Source organism: Cyclopterus lumpus, chromosome 17, assembly GCF_009769545.1.
Source record: "Cyclopterus lumpus isolate fCycLum1 chromosome 17, fCycLum1.pri, whole genome shotgun sequence".
Classification (NCBI taxonomy): Eukaryota; Metazoa; Chordata; class Actinopteri; order Perciformes; family Cyclopteridae; genus Cyclopterus; species Cyclopterus lumpus.
The window spans coordinates 21,807,045-21,827,163 of NC_046982.1; the positions used below are offsets into that span (position 1 = coordinate 21,807,045).

Here is a 20,119-nt window from a genome sequence, read left to right on the forward strand (position 1 = left end):
TTTTGTTGCCTGAATCTGAATGAATTGTTTCCTGAAGACGGAGGTTTATTTTGAAAAGACTGTTCGTGTAATGACAGGAAACTGACACGAGTTGCTGGACTTTTGTAGGAAGAAACGCACAAAAAGAAACCGTTGCACGGCCAAGTCAACGGGTAATGAAGCGATAATAATTCAATGATAATAATTCAATGATAATAATTCAATGATAATAAAACAATGGCTCCGTGTCATGCGGATGTTCTTTGGACTCGCCGGCCGGTGAGCAAACATCCCGCCTCCGTCGGCTTCCCCTCAACAAACAAACGCATTAATTCATCGGCGCTGTAAATTCCCGATGACAGCGAACATTTGTCTCGTTAGCGACTCGGCGGCTCCCATTACGTGGTTCTGGGAACCGATGACTCAACAACCTGAATACGGTGTGAATGAGAGTACGGAGCAAAGCCCTCTGGGTAATTACAGGCTGGAGATGGTGCAAAAAGAACAATGTGCAGGGATGTCTCTTAATTGATGTCTGTTAATTGATGTCTGTTAATTGATGTCTGTTAATTGATGTCTGTTAATTGATGTCTGTTAATTGATGGCTGTACAATTTTAAAAAAAAACAAGATTTTGAAGAAGTTCACCAAAACCTGAAAATGAAGTTTAGAAGAAGTCATTTTTTGATATTCAGAAACATATTTATATTTTGTTTGATATCGTGACACGAGACTAGATAACATCTTAGACGTCGTGATATTGTGTCTTCCTGGTTTTGTCGTTTCCTCGTTTCCTTCCTTCGGGGTCTTTGTCGACCGCCTTCACGCTTCTCTTCAGGTGGAACAGTTTCATCCGGGCGGCGGCCATTTTTGGTTCCCTCTCACATCGACTAGCCCGCGACCCAGGAGGTGTTCAAGGTCACAGAAGGTCGCCCGGCGCGCCTGAACTGTGATCCGGGTCAACTTAAAACTGGCGATGTGGTCTTTGAGCGGAGGTCTTTAGAGGCCATCAGAGGGCCGCCGTTCACTCTGAATGACTCAAAGTAAAAACTCTCTTTTCTGAACGATGAGGCGCTATTGGTCTTTTGTTTCTTTGGAACACGCGGTCCCACGCGGCCGGCTGTAATCTCAGTTCTGCTTGCTGGGCAGCTTCCATGCAAACCTCCACAGAAAGAGCCGGTGGGGTTTTGTCTGCTGTTTGTTGTCAGGGGTGTGTGTGTGTGTGTGTGTGTGTGTGTGTGTGTGTGTGTGTGTGTGTGTGTGTGTGTGGTGTATGGTGTGTGTGTGTGGGGGGGGGGGGGGGGGGTTTGAAGGGGTTTGCTTTTGGTTTTTGGGCTTTTCCGACGTGACGTCCACATACCTGCATACGGACTTCGATCGAGACGTTCACTCTGAATTTGTAAGCTCTGTTTTAAGTTCGCTGCACCTGCTGCTTGGAATGCACTGCAAACACCTCCAAAGTTAAAGGAGCTCATCAACCTTGAAACTTTGAAGACTCGTGTGAGAGAAATTGGAGCGGCTTCATAGCGCTCTTTGTGAATTTGGTGTGAATCCGGAGCTTTAGTCCTGTTGCCTTTTATCTTTTTTAATGTATTTTATCTGTTATGTGATTTCTGTCTTGTGACTGTTTCTATGTTTCTATGCTGCTGTCTTGGCTTCCCTTGAACAAGAGGTCACTGTATCCCTGGTTAAATAAAGGCTAATAAATAATAAAATTAAATAAAAAATAATCTCACTTCACAACTTCAGACCACAGGAAGTCAAAGGAAGGCCGGGCCGGGCTGCCTGTGGGCGTAGTCTCTGCTTTTTAACAAAAAGGGTGGAAGAGGCAACAAACGATGGCGATTCGTAAACGTGTGTGCGCGTGTGTGTGTGCATTTGTGCATGTGTGTTTGTGCGTGTGTGTGTGTGCGTATGTGTGTGCGTGTGTTTGTGCGTGTGTGTGTGTGTGTGCCGGGCTGGCAGCTGAGACCAGAGCTGCCATGTGTCGCCCAGCTGTGGTCGCCTGGTGTTGGTTTGTGCAGAGCGAACGAGCAGAATATAAATAGCGTCTTCTCCTTTCGGCCTTTTCTTCTGGGTCAAACAACAGAAACCTTGTTGTACAAAAAAAAAATGGCAGTTTTATCCTAAAAAACAGAGCGGGTAACAGGAAACTCCATCGGGCAACATCGCTGCTCGGAGCTTCAGGAAAAACAAAACACTTCCTGTCGCTTAACGTTGTGTAACGTGCTCGCTTAACATTGTGTAACGGTCAACGTTGTGTAACGTTCACGGTCAACGTTGTGTAACGTTCACGGTCAACGTTGTGTAACGTTCACGGTCAACGTTGTGTAACGTTCACGGTCAACGTTGTGCAACGTTCACGGTCAACGTTGTGTAACGTTCACGGTCAACGTTGTGTAACGTTCACGGTCAACGTTGTGTAACGTTCACGGTCAACGTTGTGTAACGTTCACGGTCAACGTTGTGTAACGTTCACGGTTAACGTTGTGTAACGTTCACGGTTAACGTTGTGTAACGTTCACGGTTAACGTTGTGTAACGTTCACGGTTATCCAAACAAACAGACTTTTACTCGACTCATCTTTGAGCTGCACGTCACTTCCTACATTCAATGAGCGACATTTGCCTCCGTTTGTGTTTCAGGCTTCAACTGAAACAAGCTGAAGGTCTCACGAGGAGACATCCAGGTGGACCAGACCGGTCCCTCCCCCCTAGGCCCCCTTTAGTCCGTCTCGTGAGGACGCTCAAGGGGGCCTGGGGGCAGAGACCGGTCTGGTTTAATAAACTACCGGTTTAAAGATTAGTGTCTCCCGTTGACCGTAACATCAGCCATCAGATACAGGAAGTCAAACTATTTAAAAAAGACAAAAGAGTCCTTTAGAGATCCTCCAGAACTTCCTCGAGTCGTCTCCCCGGATCGAAGGCACACTTTGTAGCTTCCTTTCTCCCCAACAACGGCACATAAATAGGTAATTCATAAAATCCTCTTGGATCATTAAAACCGCCCTAACTCTCCACAGACCGCCTGCAGAGAGCCGCTCCGATTGGCTTCCAGCTCGTTAGATGCGCCGCTGAGGACTCTGGGAGCTGCACTCCCACAATGCAACAGCATCGCATGAGAAGCAGCTAATTACTGGAAATGGATGTTTGGGGTTGTTCGGGTTTGTGCCCGGCCGCCACTGGTGTTGTTTCATGTTGTGTTTGTGTGGATGGGGGTTTCCAGGAAGCTGCTGTCAACACAGAGTCCAGGATCAGATAACACAGACCCCCCCCCCCCCCCCACCCCCACCCACCAGCACTGATCCCAGATCTGATCAAAAATACAACTGTACGTATCCGAGACGAGAACCGATGTCCTTTGTGCACTGAATGTCCTTCTGATGTTAGAAAGACAACGCTAGAGCGACGAAATGTGGCTTCCTGAGTCTGGAGTGGGGGTGGAGGCCTTGCTCAGAAGCACTTCAGCAGAGGTAGAGGGGAAGTCTTCCTCTCTTGGTCAAACTCTTGAGACCGACTGGATGTGGTTCACAGACCTGTTGGGACCAGACCTCTGGAGTTTCTGTCCTTGAAACTAGGCATTAAATAAAAGGTAGAGATAGATGGAAACTTTATTATCTGTGTATCGATACATCGACCAGTATGACCAAACTCTCTACATAATCATACGATGCATTATTTGTTTACTTACAAACACACATCTATTCTTTACTCGTTGATTCTTCACTTTTCTCTGTCTATGTTATTTATGATCTGAGAATGATGTTGTTCTCGAACGTAAGGCCGATGGTTCCGGCTCCCCTTCCTGCAGGTGTGTCCATAAATCATTACTGTGGTTTGTGGGTCGTGTGTGTGTGTGTGTGTGTGTGTGTGTGTGTGTGTGTACCGTCAATTAACGGTCTGGTTATGGCGGGTGGGACAGACACACGACACCGGGCACACACTGTCCAGGTAACACCGGGCCCAGGTGACATCTACTTTCAAAAATAGAAATTAAAATTCCCCTTCAATGCCAACATGTGTTTCTTGGCTTGACACAAAGATAAAAAGCTGTTTGCAGATGACAGCCTTTTCTACCTTTCCAGAACTGTCACCTTTTCTTTGAGCTATTGTTGGTGCTCCTTCATAAAAACTAAATCAATTCTATTCTTTCTGCACATACTTTGTAAAAGGAGGAGCTGTTTATGCTGATGCTGCCGTCTTAATCCTCAAACTGAGAGTGAGATCCGCCTTCACAGGACGCACGACCTCGCCGACCTCTTCGTCACAACAATGCAGACGCAGGCACTCGAGGATTACCGGAGACAAGAGGCTGCAGCCGGTAAAGTCTCCCGAAGCTCCGCCCACACGACAGATCACATGACCATTCACGTCGTAAACAGGAAGTGGATTTTCAAAACACACTGCATTTGGAATCAATGCAAATTAAATGCCACAAACTAACAATGACGAGGAGGGTTAGTAATTATCAGTAAACTCATATCTCGTATCCATAAACTACTTTATTATCGTCAAGAACTGTAAAGAATTCAAGTATTAAATGTGTTAAAGAAACAAAAAGGTTTAATATCCTGTAAACTATTTGATTTGGCTGCTAAATATTTACTCGCATGTTGATTCTTAAGACTTCCTGTTTCTGAAGCCTCTAAAAAGGAAGTGTCCTTCTTTATATAATCTCTAGTCGTGTAAATAAGTTTTTTTTTTTTATTTGTGAGGCGCACGACCTCAACGGAGAGACTTCGTGCACGACTCCCAAAACTGAAGGAGAACTCTTCACGGTTCATTCATACGACACTGAGGGCCAATAAACAGTTATAATAAACTACTGCCAATAACTTCACATGGATTCCTCATAACTTTAGATGGATTCCTCATAACTTCAGATGGATTCCTCATAACTTCACATGGATTCCTCATAACTTCACATGGATTCCTCATAACTTCAGATGGATTCCTCATAACTTCACATGGATTCCTCATAACTTCAGATGGATTCCTCATAACTTCACATGGATTCCTCATAACTTCACATGGATTCCTCATAACTTCACATGGATTCCTCATAACTTCAGATGGATTCCTCATAACTTCACATGGATTCCTCATAACTTCAGATGGATTCCTCATAACTTCACATGGATTCCTCATAACTTCACATGGATTCCTCATAACTTCAGATGGATTCCTCATAACTTCACATGGATTCCTCATAACTTCACATGGATTCACTTCACATGGATTCCTCATAACTTCAGATGGATTCCTCATAACTTCAGATGGATTCCTCATAACTTCAGATGGATTCCTCATAACTTCAGATGGATTCCTCATAACTTCACATGGATTCCTCATAACTTCACATGGATTCCTCATAACTTCAGATGGATTCCTCATGTTTCGATGATCCACAAACAGAACAGAAGATCAGCTTCTGAAAGAGAGCGGAGCTGAAGGACCCTTTACATCTAAAGTCCTCCACTTGAAGCCCGACAACAAAAGCACAAATGTCCACGAGGAGAGAACGTTCACCAGGAGGAGGAGGAGGAGGAGGAGGAGGAGGAGGAGGAGGAGGAGGAGTTCCTGGCCCTCTGCCTTGGAACCAGTGTGAGGCTCTGGTTCAGGTCCAGAGAATCTCTCCTGAAGGAGTTGTTCAAGCCGTGAACAAACACTCCACCGGTCTTAAGACGTGATGTCCTGAACCCTGATGGAGGAGATGTTGTGCTGCTCACATGCTGACGGAGCTTTGGTCCTCCTCCTCCTGAGATGTGGTTGTAAGTGGACCTTAAGTTCAGAATCTTTGATTCACACACTTTTCTCCAAGAAACAGTTTATTTTCATTCATTAATCTGCCAGTAAAATAAGTTTCCTGCTGAAATGGACACCGCCGAGGCTGCTGGGAGTTCCTATAAAAACCAGTTTGCACCGCTTCACGCTCGAGGATCATTTTCTCCGGCAGAAATGCGGCGCAGCTGGCAACGATTTAAACGTGTTGCCGGAGCAACGCGTGTCGTCATGAGCTCCATGCACAGCGTGGGAAAACAGGCTCTTATTGGCTTTTTCAAAATGAAGCGTCAAATATTGAAAACCTGTGTGCACATGTAGCTCCAGTGTTCCCAGAGCCTGGCTGATCTCAGGTCTGCTGCTGAGTTTATTTACCTTGACTAACACCTTAAACCCACACCTGAGACCAGCCCTGCTCTCTGATTGGTGCACAGGTGAGGCACCTCCCACCCCCCCAGCAGTTCAAATAAAAACCAACCGTCCAACTTCACTCTGTGTGTGTGTGTGTGTGTGTGTGTGTGTGTACACACACACACACACACACACACACACACACACACACACACACACACACACACACACACACACACACACACACACACACACACACACACACACACACACACACACACACACACACACACACACACACACACACACACACACACACACACACACACACACACACACACACACACACACACACACACACACACACACACACACACACACACACACACACACACACACACACACACACACACACACACACACACACACACACACACACACACCTTAAGTTTATCAAAATGCAATTCAGGAGGTTTTTAGGTTATGTGGAGTTAGTTAGAATCAAGGTAATGTTGGTAAAGGCAACTTCACCGACAGTTAGATTTAGGCAACTTCACCAACAGTTAGATTTAGGCAACTTCACCAACAGTTATGTGGAGGCAACTTCACCGACAGTTATGTGGAGGCAACTTCACCGACAGTTAGATTTAGGCAACTTCACCAACAGTTAGATTTAGGCAACTTCACCGACAGTTATGTGGAGGCAACTTCACCGACAGTTATGTGGAGGCAACTTCACCAACAGTTATGTGGAGGCAACTTCACCGACAGTTATGTGGAGGCAACTTCACCGACAGTTATGTGGAGGCAACTTCACCGACAGTTATGTGGAGGCAACTTCACCGACAGTTATGTGGAGGCAACTTCACCGACAGTTATGTGGAGGCAACTTCACCGACAGTTATGTGGAGGCAACTTCACCGACAGTTATGTGGAGGCAACTTCACCAACAGTTAGATTTAGGCAACTTCACCAACAGTTAGATTTAGGCAACTTCACCGACAGTTATGTGGAGGCAACTTCACCAACAGTTATGTGGAGGCAACTTCACCGACAGTTATGTGGAGGCAACTTCACCAACAGTTATGTGGAGGCAACTTCACCGACAGTTATGTGGAGGCAACTTCACCAACAGTTATGTGGAGGCAACTTCACCAACAGTTATGTGGAGGCAACTTCACCGACAGTTATGTGGAGGCAACTTCACCAACAGTTATGTGGAGGCAACTTCACCAACAGTTATGTGGAGGCAACTTCACCATGACGAGTGACGTTTCGACCCGTTTGGGGAACCAGGACCATGAAACCACAGCGAGGTGTAAAACTACTTGTGTTCTTTGTTTTTTCTAAACTCAGTCACTCTTTCTGGCCGTTGCGCCGTCACACGGAAAAAAGAATCGAGCAACCGACAGATCGAGCAACCGACAGATCGAGCAACCGACAGATCGAGCAACCGACAGATCGAGCAACCGACAGATCGCGCTCGGCGACGACTTCACAGACCGAAGCCTCTGAAACCCCCTCCTGGCTTTAGAGGAGGTCCAGGACTTCCAGAGATCCGGGTCACTCACTCAGCCTGGTGTTCAGACACGAGGAACCTCCGGCTAAAAGATTTACCCATGATGCTTTGTGGTTTTACCCAGTAAACCGTCTCCTCTGCCCTCAAAGACTGGGCCCTTTGTTTCTGCCGCGATTAGCCGGCAGATATAAAAACACTCCGATATTTGAGACTATTGTGCACGCCTGCTTCTGGCACTCATAAATTCTCTCTCTCTCTCTCTCTCTCTCTCTCTCTCTCTCTCTCCCTCTCTCTCTCTCTCTCTCCCTCTCTCCCTCTCTCCCTCTCTCTCTCTCTCCCCCTCTCTCTCTCTCTCTCTCTGCCAGATGTGCCGACCAGTCGCCTTACAACCCGGGAGTGTTTGTTTTACTCGCCCGGTGAGCTCACTGAGGCGTGTGACCTTTGACCCCTCTCATACCGCCGGAAAAAGAAGAAAAAAAAGTCTGGCTGGATGTTTTTTTCTTTTTTCTCTTCTTTTTTTTTTTTTTTTAAATGCAACCAATCAGAGAGCAGGAGATCTTTCAATCAGGAAGCAGGTTTTTAACCGTTTTTTAACCGTTACACCTGCGGGGAAGATCAGCTGTTCTGTGCAGGTGACACGACGGGAACAAAAAGATATTTGGCCCTGACGTCAAGGGAATTACTTTTTTGTATCACAAGTTTTCTAAAAAACTATTATTTTTTTTAATATGCAAAGAGGAATTATCTTGTTCAAAATGTGCTACGGTTGCATTAAGTTTCCATTAAATCGTGTTATGTAAGCAAAATAGCACAAAAATCTCAAAACAATGAGGACCGATGAGTCAGGCCGACGTCACCACGGAGAGGTGCGGACGAAGACGTCGTAAACCGACCTGCAACGAACGCTCATTAGCCGCCCACCTAGTCCACCTAGTCCAGCCCACCTGTTGGACTAGGTGGGCTGGACTAGGTGGGTCCCACCTAGTCCAGCCCACCTGTTGGACTCGCTCCTCTTCCCCCGGACGTCCCACCAAACAGGAAGTGCACAGAGAAGGAGAGCGACGCTCTCCAGACTCGAGGATCGGGTTTCTTTTGCTTCGGGAGATGAACTCAAGAGAAGAGATGCAGCTTGTTGGTGTTGGAGGGATCAAACAGCTCTGGGATCAGCTGATGGACCCTGACCGAGGCAATGAAAGGGACTCGTGCTTCTATTCAACGAGTTTACAGCGCTTTGCTTTTGCTGTTGGTTTCTTAGAGGAAACTGGGAGCCAGTCCAGCACAGTCCAACTGGGAGCTGGACCACCACAGACCCACTGGGAGCCAGTCCAGCACAGACCCACTGGGAGCCGGACCACCACAGACCCACTGGGAGCTGGACCACCACAGACCAACTGGGAGCTGGAGCACCACAGACCCACTGGGAGCTGGACCACCACAGACCCACTGGGAGCTGGACCACCACAGACCAACTGGGAGCTGGAGCACCACAGACCCACTGGAAGCCAGTCCAGCACAGACACAATGGGAGCTGGACCACCACAGACCCACTGGGAGCTGGACCACCACAGACCCACTGGGAGCTGGACCACCACAGACCCACTGGGAGCCAGTCCAGCACAGACACAATGGGAGAACAGTGTGTGTGTGTGTGTGTGTGTGTGTGTGTGTCTCTCTATGATGCGTTCAGGGCTCATTTAAAGCACTTTTATGACACCTTTGCCTCATAAAACCAGTATGATATTCATATTCAGGAAGTCATAGTGGTGAGTTCACGTTGACCACATTTCCATATTCTAGTGTCTCAGTGACTGTATTGCCCCTCATGCTCCGTGTATGCTCGTATTATTAATACAAATAACAATCTATATGTATATATATTATATATAAACGTGTCACACGGAGCTCTTACCTCCGTGAAGAAGTTATCCATAGTCCTGCTTGTTTTAATCCCTTGAGGATTTACGGTCTCGCGTGTCGCTCGAGGGACTCCAGGGACCCGGATCCGGAGCAGGGTTCAGTCCATGGTGCGGGATGGAGGACCGTGGTCCGTCAGCGTGGAGCTACAGGAGCGGGGTGCACTCTTTGTTTCATGGGGTCACTGCTCCGGCAGGGAGAAAAGAAGAGGAGCCCTGGACTCCTGATCCCGGTCCCCCTTTGCTGTAGTCCTCGGTCGGTCCGCTGGTCGGTCAACACGCCGACGGCAACGGGAGAGAATGAAGCGAGAGGGAGGCTCAAAGTTTGGAGACGCTCGGTCCGTCAGCCCGGTGCGGAGTTACCGAGGCCCCTCCTCCGACTCCTCCCACTCCTCCCTCGACTCCTCCCACTCCTCCTCCTCCTCTCCTCCTGCCGTAATAAACGTGTTAAAACTTTAACATCGAACAGCTCCTGTTTAGTTGTTTAATATTATTTCTATTTTTTTATTTCCATTTCCTTTATTATTTAAATTCTTAAATGTAATATGCCCTGCTATTTTATTTTATGGTATTTGTAAAAAATGTGTTGCTGCTGCTTTCAAGTAAAAAATAATCTAAAATATAATCTAATCATTATTCTGTTTGTATATATCGTGGATTTTCTCTTATTATTCTAGTCTTTTTTTGTATATATTGTGTATTTTTATTTTTTATATATTTTATTGCTTACCTGTATGTATAAAATGATGCTTCAAAAATTATTCTGTTTAAAATATGAAAATAATATGTAATATTAAATATTTTTAGAAGGACATATATCTGAACGTTGGACAGTCGGGTTCAACATTCTTCTTTCATATTGTTGAGTCCAACATACTGTCAACACACATAACAATACATCTATTTTCTCCATGTTTTTTTATTAATAAATGAGTCTCTAAATGCTGTGTGAACAAACCCCTCTGCATACAGCTTCATAATATATAGTTTTTATTAATAAATGTAGTGACCGGTGGACCTTCAGTGTCTAATGTGCTGCTGGGTTTGTTTTCCTTCCAAGTTGTCGTCATTCGTCACGAGTGTTAAATATTTACACCTTTTCAAAACTTCAGAGTTTTGAAAGTAACAATACTAATAAACAGAATCATTTACACAATGCTCATGATGGACGTTTCCTCATGATGGACGTTAAGAGCAGTGTGTATGTTCACGGAGTGAGCGACATAGTTAATGTTTAACATTCCAGCTGGAGGGTCACTACACACATTCTTTATGTCTAATCCAAACACAGGAGTGTGTGTCTGGTTTCCCCCTCGGCACACACAATGACCCCTCACCCCGGCTCATGTGGGGCCGGGGCCACGCCAGACATCCTTACCGTCATGTGGGATGCGGTGCCCCCTGCTGCTGACTGGCAGGAGTGCAGTAAACATGAGTGCTTCATGCCGGTTATGTTGAAAGCTGCATTCTCTCTCCTGACCACCAGGGGGCGACTCCTCTGGTTGTATAGAAGTCTATGCTTCATGTGTTAAGCTGCATTCTCTCTCCTGACCACCAGGGGGAGACTCCTCTGGTTGTATAGAAGTCTATGCTTCATGTGTTAAAGCTGCATTCTCTCTCCTGACCACCAGGGGGAGACTCCTCTGGTTGTATAGAAGTCTATGCTTCATGTGTTAAAGCTGCATTCTCTCTCCTGACCACCAGGGGGAGACTCCTCTGGTTGTATAGAAGTCTATGCTTCATGTGTTAAAGCTGCATTCTCTCTCCTGACCACCAGGGGGAGACTCCTCTGGTTGTATAGAAGTCTATGCTTCATGTGTTAAAGCTGCATTCTCTCTCCTGACCACCAGGGGGCGACTCCTCTGGTTGTATAGAAGTCTATGCTTCATGTGTTAAAGCTGCATTCTCTCTCCTGACCACCAGGGGGCGACTCCTCTGGTTGTATAGAAGTCTATGCTTCATGTGTTAAAGCTGCATTCTCTCTTGTGACCAACAGGGCGGCGACTCCTCTGGTTGTATAGAAGTCTCTGTTTCATGCTGCCCCCTCGATTGCTCCCATTACTAATGCCTATGAATGCAAGTCCTTTCAAAGTAAGAGCGTTAGCTGCCTCTGATGTTCCCGTCCTCAGGAGGCGTCTGTGGTGCTTCAGATAATATTCACCGTTTCATCTGTGAAGCTGTTGTAGTCGAGCGCTCTGGGCCCGTTGTTCAACCACGAGGCCACCCTGTGACGACGTCACATTAAAGAGCAGGAGACACGCTCTGATTGTGAACAAGGCATGCAGGGCGGCTGCAGATGATATTATTATTATTATTATTATTATTATTATTGAGAAGCAAATGGTCTGGCAAAAGAAAACCTGAGATTGTTGTAAACACGAGTGCCTGCCCTTTGCTTTGGGTCCTGGTCTCTAGAGTGTTGCACAGCAGTGATGGTGGACCTCCACCTCCCCGCAGGTCACCCGTTTGGACAACGTGACCTCAGTGACCCTTGACCCCTAACAGAGGTTAAGTAACACTCCTTCCCTGCAGCGATGGTCCTTTAAGCCCACGAGGATTCAGAGGCATTAGCTCCGCCCACCTTTAAACACGCTCGACGTGGGCGGGGCTCCGCCTTCAGGATGTGTTTTGGGGAGTTGACGTGAGGGCGTTGACCCCGTGAAGGAACCAGTCGGCTGGGAGTTAAGCTCTGCATGTTGCAGCCTGTTCACAACAAACCACATCACGTGAGGCCCAGTTTGTAGAACGTTGACACAGATATTCACTGGGATGGATTTCACAACGCGAGCAGGTTTTATTAGTTCTGCAGTTTAAAATATGACTGGAAACCAGTTTGAATTGTAACGCTGGTGAGCAGGAAGTCACGAAGGTCAGCGAACGCATCCACGAAGTTTAGACTGAGCAGCTGATCTGATTATGATATTCACATAAGTTAGTTTATGTCGGGTTAGGTTAGGGTTAGTTTAGTTCATGAGAGGTTAGGGCTAGTTTAGTTCATGAAAGGTTAGGGCTAGTTTAGTTCATGAAAGGTTAGGGCTAGTTTAGTTTATGAGAGGTTAGGGCTAGTTTAGTTTATGAGAGGTTAGGGCTAGTTTAGTTTATGAGAGGTTAGGGCTAGTTTAGTTTATGAGAGGTTAGGGCTAGTTTAGTTTATGAAAGGTTAGGGCTAGTTTAGTTTATGAGAGGTTAGGGCTAGTTTAGTTTATGAGAGGTTAGGGCTAGTTTAGTTTATGAGAGGTTAGGGCTAGTTTAGTTTATGAAAGGTTAGGGCTAGTTTAGTTTATGAAAGGTTAGGGTTAGTTTAGTTTATGAAAGGTTAGGGTTAGTTTAGTTTATGAAAGGTTAGGGCTGGTTTAGTTTATGAAAGGTTAGGGCTAGTTTAGTTTATGAAAGGTTAGGGCTGGTTTAGTTTATGAAAGGTTAGGGCTAGTTTAGTTCATGAAAGGTTAGGGCTGGTTTAGTTTATGAGAGTTTAGGGTTAGTTTAGTTTATGAAAGGTTAGGGCTAGTTTAGTTCATGAAAGGTTAGGGCTGGTTTAGTTTATGAAAGGTTAGGGCTAGTTTAGTTTATGAGAGGTTAGGGTTAGTTTAGTTTATGAAAGGTTAGGGTTAGTTTAGTTTATGAAAGGTTAGGGCTAGTTTAGTTTATGAAAGGTTAGGGCTGGTTTAGTTTATGAAAGGTTAGGGCTAGTTTAGTTTATGAAAGGTTAGGGCTAGTTTATGAAAGGTTAGTTTAGTTCATGAGAGGTTAGGGTTAGTTTATGAAAGGTTAGGGTTAGTTTAGTTCATGAGAGGTTAGGGTTAGTTTATGAAAGGTTAGGGTTAGTTTAGTTTATGAAAGGTTAGGGTTAGTTTAGTTCATGAGAGGTTAGGGTTAGTTTAGTTTATGAAAGGTTAGGGTTAGTTTAGTTTATGAAAGGTTAGGGTTAGTTTAGTTTATGAAAGGTTAGGGTTAGTTTAGTTTATGAAAGGTTAGGGCTGGTTTAGTTTATGAGAGGTTAGGGCTAGTTTAGTTTATGAAAGGTTAGGGTTAGTTTAGTTTATGAGAGGTTAGGGCTAGTTTAGTTTATGAAAGGTTAGGGCTAGTTTAGTTTATGAGAGGTTAGGGCTAGTTTAGTTTATGAAAGGTTAGGGCTAGTTTAGTTTATGAAAGGTTAGGGCTAGTTTAGTTTATGAGAGGTTAGGGTTAGTTTAGTTTATGAAAGGTTAGGGCTAGTTTAGTTTATGAAAGGTTAGGGCTAGTTTAGTTTATGAAAGGTTAGGGCTGGTTTAGTTTATGAGAGGTTAGGGTTAGTTTAGTTTATGAGAGTTTAGGGTTAGTTTAGTTTATGAAAGGTTAGGGCTAGTTTAGTTTATGAGAGGTTAGGGGTGGTTTAGTTCATAAAAGGTTAGGGCTAGTTTAGTTTCTGAAAGGTTAGGGTTAGTTTAGTTCATGAAAGGTTAGGGTTAGTTTAGTTCATGAAAGGTTAGGGTTAGTTTAGTTCATAAAAGGTTAGGGCTAGTTTAGTTTCTGAAAGGTTAGGGTTAGTTTAGTTCATGAAAGGTTAGGGCTAGTTTAGTTTATGAAAGGTTAGGGTTAGTTTAGTTCATGAAAGGTTAGGGCTAGTTTAGTTTATGAAAGGTTAGGGTTAGTTTAGTTCATAAAAGGTTAGGGCTAGTTTAGTTCATAAAAGCTTAGGGCTAGTTTAGTTTCTGAAAGGTCGGGAGTGGTTTGGTTTAGGGGTGTTTTAGTTAAGCTCTGTTTAGGGGTAGTCCGGTTTAGTTTTAGTTCAGTCAAGCATCTATACACCCATCCATTTGTAGCCTTAATCCATGGTCCTGGCTTTTTCAGCCGGTCCAGCAGACGACGTCTTTGAACAGGAACAAGACAGATCTCTACCCAGTTGCACCACCCTGACATCAGATCTGGACCAGCACTCCCTTGGTCTCACCTGACTGATCGTCTCAGGATCTCCGGAGGATGTCAGGAGCCGTGTCGTCTCTTTGCCAGAATCTCTTCTAAACTGCCAAACAGGAAGACAACATTTCCTGCAGCCTTCTCCTAAAGATGTGAGATAAGGAGACAAAACCAACTTCCTCCAACTGGCATCAGAAAACACCAGTAAACTGTTTTACTGTAAAATTACACTACATTACCGACAGTAATCTTCTGTAGAATTGCAGTATTTTCTCTATCAAAATGACACGAAAGCTTCCTGCAATCAAAGAACCCATTTGTGTTTATTTTACAGGCATTAGTCTCACCAGCAAGACGGTGTGTGAAAAATACAGTAAGGTATTGTAATCAAAATGTACTTTGATTCATAATTTGTCAGTAAATTACTGTGAAAAGAGTGGAGAGTAGAACCCAGGAAACAGACGAGGAAGGAATCTCATCGTCGAGGACAGAAGGTGATGGTGGTTACCAGGACCGAGGCGAGGTGGTCCAAACCAGTAGGGTCCTACTGGGGGGGAAGAAGTGCTGGATGGGCTGGCATCACACGCAGAACAACCTGAATGTGAGTGAAGCTGGGGCTCATATACCAGAGGGAGGAGGTGCAGCAGAGTGGACAGGTGAGAGTGATGGAGCTGACGAGGTGGGTGTGGCCAACAGGTGAGAGTGATGGAGCTGACGAGGTGGGTGTGACCAACAGGTGAGAGTGATGGAGCTGACGAGGTGGGTGTGGCCAACAGGTGAGAGTGATGGAGCTGATGAGGTGGGTGTGGCCAACAGGTGAGAGTGATGGAGCTGACGAGGTGGGTGTGGCCAACAGGTGAGAGTGATGGAGCTGACGAGGTGGGTGTGGCCAACAGGTGAGAGTGATGGAGCTGACGAGGTGGGTGTGACCAACAGGTGAGAGTGATGGAGCTGACGAGGTGGGTGTGGCCAACAGGTGAGAGTGATGGAGCTGATGAGGTGGGTGTGGCCAACAGGTGAGAGTGATGGAGCTGATGAGGTGGGTGTGGCCAACAGGTGAGAGTGATGGAGCTGACGAGGTGGGTGTGGCCAACAGGTGAGAGTGATGGAGCTGACGAGGTGGGTGTGGCCAACAGGTGAGAGTGATGGAGCTGATGAGGTGGGTGTGGCCAACAGGTGAGAGTGATGGAGCTGATGAGGTGGGTGTGGCCAACAGGTGAGAGTGATGGAGCTGACGAGGTGGGTGTGGCCAACAGGTGAGAGTGATGGAGCTGACGAGGTGGGTGTGGCCAACAGGTGAGAGTGATGGAGCTGACGAGGTGGGTGTGGCCAACAGGTGAGAGTGATGGAGCTGACGAGGTGGGTGTGACCAACAGGTGAGAGTGATGGAGCTGACGAGGTGGGTGTGGCCAACAGGTGAGAGTGATGGAGCTGACGAGGTGGGTGTGGCCAACAGGTGAGAGTGATGGAGCTGACGATGTGGGTGTGGCCAACAGGTGAACAGAATGAGCTGACGAGGTGGGTGTGACCAACAGGTGAGAGTGATGGAGCTGACAAGGTGGGTGTGGCTAACAGGTGAGAGTGATGGAGCTAATGAGGTGGGTGTGACCAACAGGTGAGAGTGATGGAGCTGACGAGGTGGGTGTGGCCAACAGGTGAACAGAATGAGCTGACGAGGTGGGTGTGGCCAACAGGTGAACAGAATGAGCTGACAAGGTGGGTGTGGCCAACAGGTGAACAGAATGAGCTGACGAGGTGGGTGTGGCCAACAGGTGAACAGAATGAGCTGACGAGGTGGGTGTGGCCAACAGGTGAACAGAATGAGCTGACAAGGTGGGTGATAGACAAAGTGGCAGGAGAGAATGGAAGCTGAACTGTGACATAATACAGTAAGTCACTGTTTAAATACAACTGTTAAAGTGTGCCAGTTAATTTAAAATGTATCTGTTGTGTCACGTAAAACACAGCGAAATGAGCACATTTCCATAGACGTCAACAGGGAAAGAAGTTGTACATTTATAACTGACCAAACTACAGAAAACATCATAAGATAAATTAAAATCTCGGTTTTCAACTCCTTCTCACTGCAAACCTTTTGCTCACCGCGATCGTTGCTCTGTCAGAAACACAATAATGTCTGTTTCCTAAAGCCAGACTTTAATGTTTTTATGTTTTCACTCGAGTATTTTTACAACTAAGTCAAGGATATAACTATTAGACAGCGACAAGATTTGATTCATATTCTTCTATACAACCAGAGGAGTCGTCCCCTGGTGGTCAGGAGAAAGAATGCAGCTTTAACACATGAAGCATAGACTTCTATACAACCAGAGGAGTCGCCCCCTGTGGTCAGGAGAGAGAATGCAGCTTTAACACATGAAGCATAGACTTCTATACAACCAGAGGAGTCGCCCCCTGGTGGTCAGGAGAGAGAATGCAGCTTTAACACATGAAGCATAGACTTCTATACAACCAGAGGAGTCGTCCCCTGGTGGTCAGGAGAGAGAATGCAGCTTTAACACATGAAGCATAGACTTCTATACAACCAGAGGAGTCGCCCCCTGGTGGTCAGGAGAGAGAATGCAGCTTTAACACATGAAGCATAGACTTCTATACAACCAGAGGAGTCGCCCCCTGGTGGTCAGGAGAGAGAATGCAGCTTTAACACATGAAGCATAGACTTCTATACAACCAGAGGAGTCACCCCCTGGTGGTCAGGAGAGAGAATGCAGCTTTAACACATGAAGCATATACTTCTATACAACCAGAGGAGTCACCCCCTGGTGGTCAGGAGAGAGAATGCAGCTTTAACACATGAAGCATAGACTTCTATACAACCAGAGGAGTCGCCCCCTGGTGGTCACTAGAGAGAATGCAGCTTTAACACATGAAGCATAGACTTCTATACAACCAGAGGAGTCGCCCCCTGGTGGTCAGGAGAGAGAATGCTGCTTAACCACATGAAGCATAGACTTCTATACAACCAGGAGTCGCCCCCTGGTGGTCATTAGAGAGAATGCAGCTTTATGGTACTTTTCAGACAGAGTTTTCCCCTCTTCTAGCCACTAATCGTTTTTTTTCAACACGGCATAAATGGAGTGTCAATGTGTCGGGTCAATGTGTAGGGTCCCGTAAAGGGTGTTTCAAGACCAGATCACAGCTTTGTGTAGGGTCATCCTACAAAGAAAGCTCCCCAGAGCCATCGAAGATGTTATATAACTGTCTGGACATCCCTCCAGAGCCATCGAAGATGTTATATAACTGTCTGGACATCCCTCCAGAGCAGCAGAGATGTTATATAACTGTCTGGACATCCCTCCAGAGCAGCGGAGATGTTATATAACTGTCTGGACATCCCTCCAGAGCAGCAGAGATGTTATATAACTGTCTGGACATCCCTCCAGAGCAGCGGAGATGTTATATAACTGTCTGGACATCCCTCCAGAGCAGCGGAGATGTTATATAACTGTCTGGACATCCCTCCAGAGCAGCGGAGATGTTATATAACTGTCTGGACATCCCTCCAGAGCAGCGGAGATGTTATATAACTGTCTGGACATCCCTCCAGAGCAGCGGAGATGTTATATAACTGTCTGGACATCCCTCCAGAGCAGCGGAGATGCGTGTTCATTGAGTACAACGAGTCCTGCATGTAAAACTGTGCTGCAGTCAACTAACAGCAGGAAAAGCTTTTTCAAAGTTGTCCTCTTGAAGATTTTCCTCCCCAAAGAAACCAGAACCTTAACGCGGCCCCGCAGTACTCAACTGAATGAAGATGCACTTGAGGTACTGAGGACGGTACAACAGAAGAAGAGGAAGCTGCTTCAATGAAGCCAACACAACGCGACGAGCAAATGAAACGTCCACATTGTTGGCAAACACCGCCACCTAGCGTCCGAATCATGAGACTACAGACACGACAGAGACACGCTGAGAAGCCTGAACGTTAATGGATGTTTAGTTTTGGTCAAAGTCTGAGAGCATCTTCAGAATATCTTATTTTATCATATCTTATTAGAATTAAAGTTGTTAGGGATAAAACAACACACTATTGCATAACATCAAGATAATCAAGTAATTGAAATACTTATTTATTATTATTTATTAAGGCATTATATGGCTTACTATATATGTATGTGTGTGTGTATATATATATATATATATATATATATATATATATATATATCCATCAATAACTTTTTTATGCAGGCCAAATGGGGCGTTATGTTTCTGTACTGATCACATATGTTAATCTCATATTCTTCAAGGGTGTCACGTGCATTAATTCGTGCATCAACAAGTCCCCTTTGCGGAGGGCAGGGGGCGCGCGGAGGCAACCAACGTGGAAAGAGACGGAGGACGAGGTCGTAATTACACTAAAACATGCGCATGAAAAATGCACTTTCTTATCCAGTGCGTAATTATTTATCAATCATACAAATCCACCAGGAAGAAGATATTTAAGTGGACTTCCTCTTGGAAACAGAGCCACTATGATAGATGTTAGAGCGAATATTAATAGACTAAAGTGGAATATTACATGAATAAAATACCATGAAGTTGTGATAATAATATATAATAATATAATAATAATATGATGAAGGCTGGTATTTACAAAAGGATCCACTCACGAATTCCTATTCACGCTTTAAGAAATATTATATAAAAATGAAATAATAATAAAAAAGACTCAATAAAACCGTTTCTTCTCACGAGAAAACATTTGCAATCGTGCATCTGCGTGCTTGCGTGCGTGCACAACCCGCTGCGCCTGCGCGCGTGCGAGGGGATCGCCGAGCCGCACGGTGCAGCCGGCACAAGCCGCTGGGCGCGCAGGAGAAGCCGCAAATTGTGTGCAGAGCAGCCGCGACTCGAACCCTGCGAGGAGAGCCGAGGAGCGTCGGACCTTCGGTGTGCACGGTAAGAGCCGGCGGCCCGGGCCGCTCCTCCGGCGGCGTCCCCCCGGCGGAGCGACGCGCTTTGGGGGCTTTCTGGAGACGTTTTCCCGTCTTTTCTTGTGGTTCCATCCCTTTGGTCTCTTCTCCTCTTCCACCCCGCGTCCATGTGCGGATCCGCCGCGCGGACCAGACAAAAGATCCGCTGCTTGAAACAGGAAATAGATGTTTTAGAAATACATTTTTTTACAATTCCAGAAATTAATTCTTCTTCTATCCTCTTTTTTATTATTCTTTTTCCAGGCGAGGGAAAAAATTGTGCACGAGCTTGAAAAGGGGTGTGTCCCGTCTGGAGGAACACGCGCTTCATATTTTTTCCACCTTTTTCTCACTTTTTATTGAGGCAAAACAAAATGCGCTTCGACTACTGGGGGCGCGCGTCCTCTCACGCGCACCACTCACTCTTTATCATTTATCGATTACCCTGAATGTGTGTTATTATTATTATTATTATTATTATTTGTATTATTATATAATTAAGGCTGGCTGCTAGGCAACGCCATATAATTCAGCCAGCAGACAGTTGAACCCCCCCCCCCCCCCCCTCTTTGTCTGTGCGGAGGTGTGACACCCTTCGGCCGCATGCAACACGGCTCACTCACACGCACGCGCGCGATCACACACGCATTCAGTGTGTCTCCAACCGGATTATGTCACGATTTAGATCAATTATTGATCACAAATTTCCGTTTTATTGCACTGAGAAGAAGATGGAGATGGGGAGCGT

At 45.8% G+C, this 20,119-nt stretch overlaps 2 protein-coding genes across 2 annotated transcripts in view; one reads left to right on the forward strand and one right to left on the reverse strand.

The window, feature by feature from the left end:
• The window catches only part of myo10 (myosin X), an 85,631-nt gene extending 75,646 nt beyond the window's left edge, over positions 1 to 9,985 (reverse strand). The window contains exon 1 of the mRNA XM_034554900.1: positions 9,538 to 9,985. Coding sequence (XP_034410791.1) covers positions 9,538 to 9,558 — 21 coding nt within the window. The 5' untranslated portion in view covers positions 9,559 to 9,985. The remainder of the gene's footprint in view (positions 1 to 9,537) is intronic.
• A 9,211-nt stretch (positions 9,986 to 19,196) lies between these two features.
• The window catches only part of basp1 (brain abundant, membrane attached signal protein 1), a 30,037-nt gene continuing 29,114 nt past the window's right edge, over positions 19,197 to 20,119 (forward strand). Inside the window, exon 1 of the mRNA XM_034554890.1 lies at positions 19,197 to 19,357. The gene's annotated coding sequence lies outside the window, so the exon portion shown is untranslated. The remainder of the gene's footprint in view (positions 19,358 to 20,119) is intronic.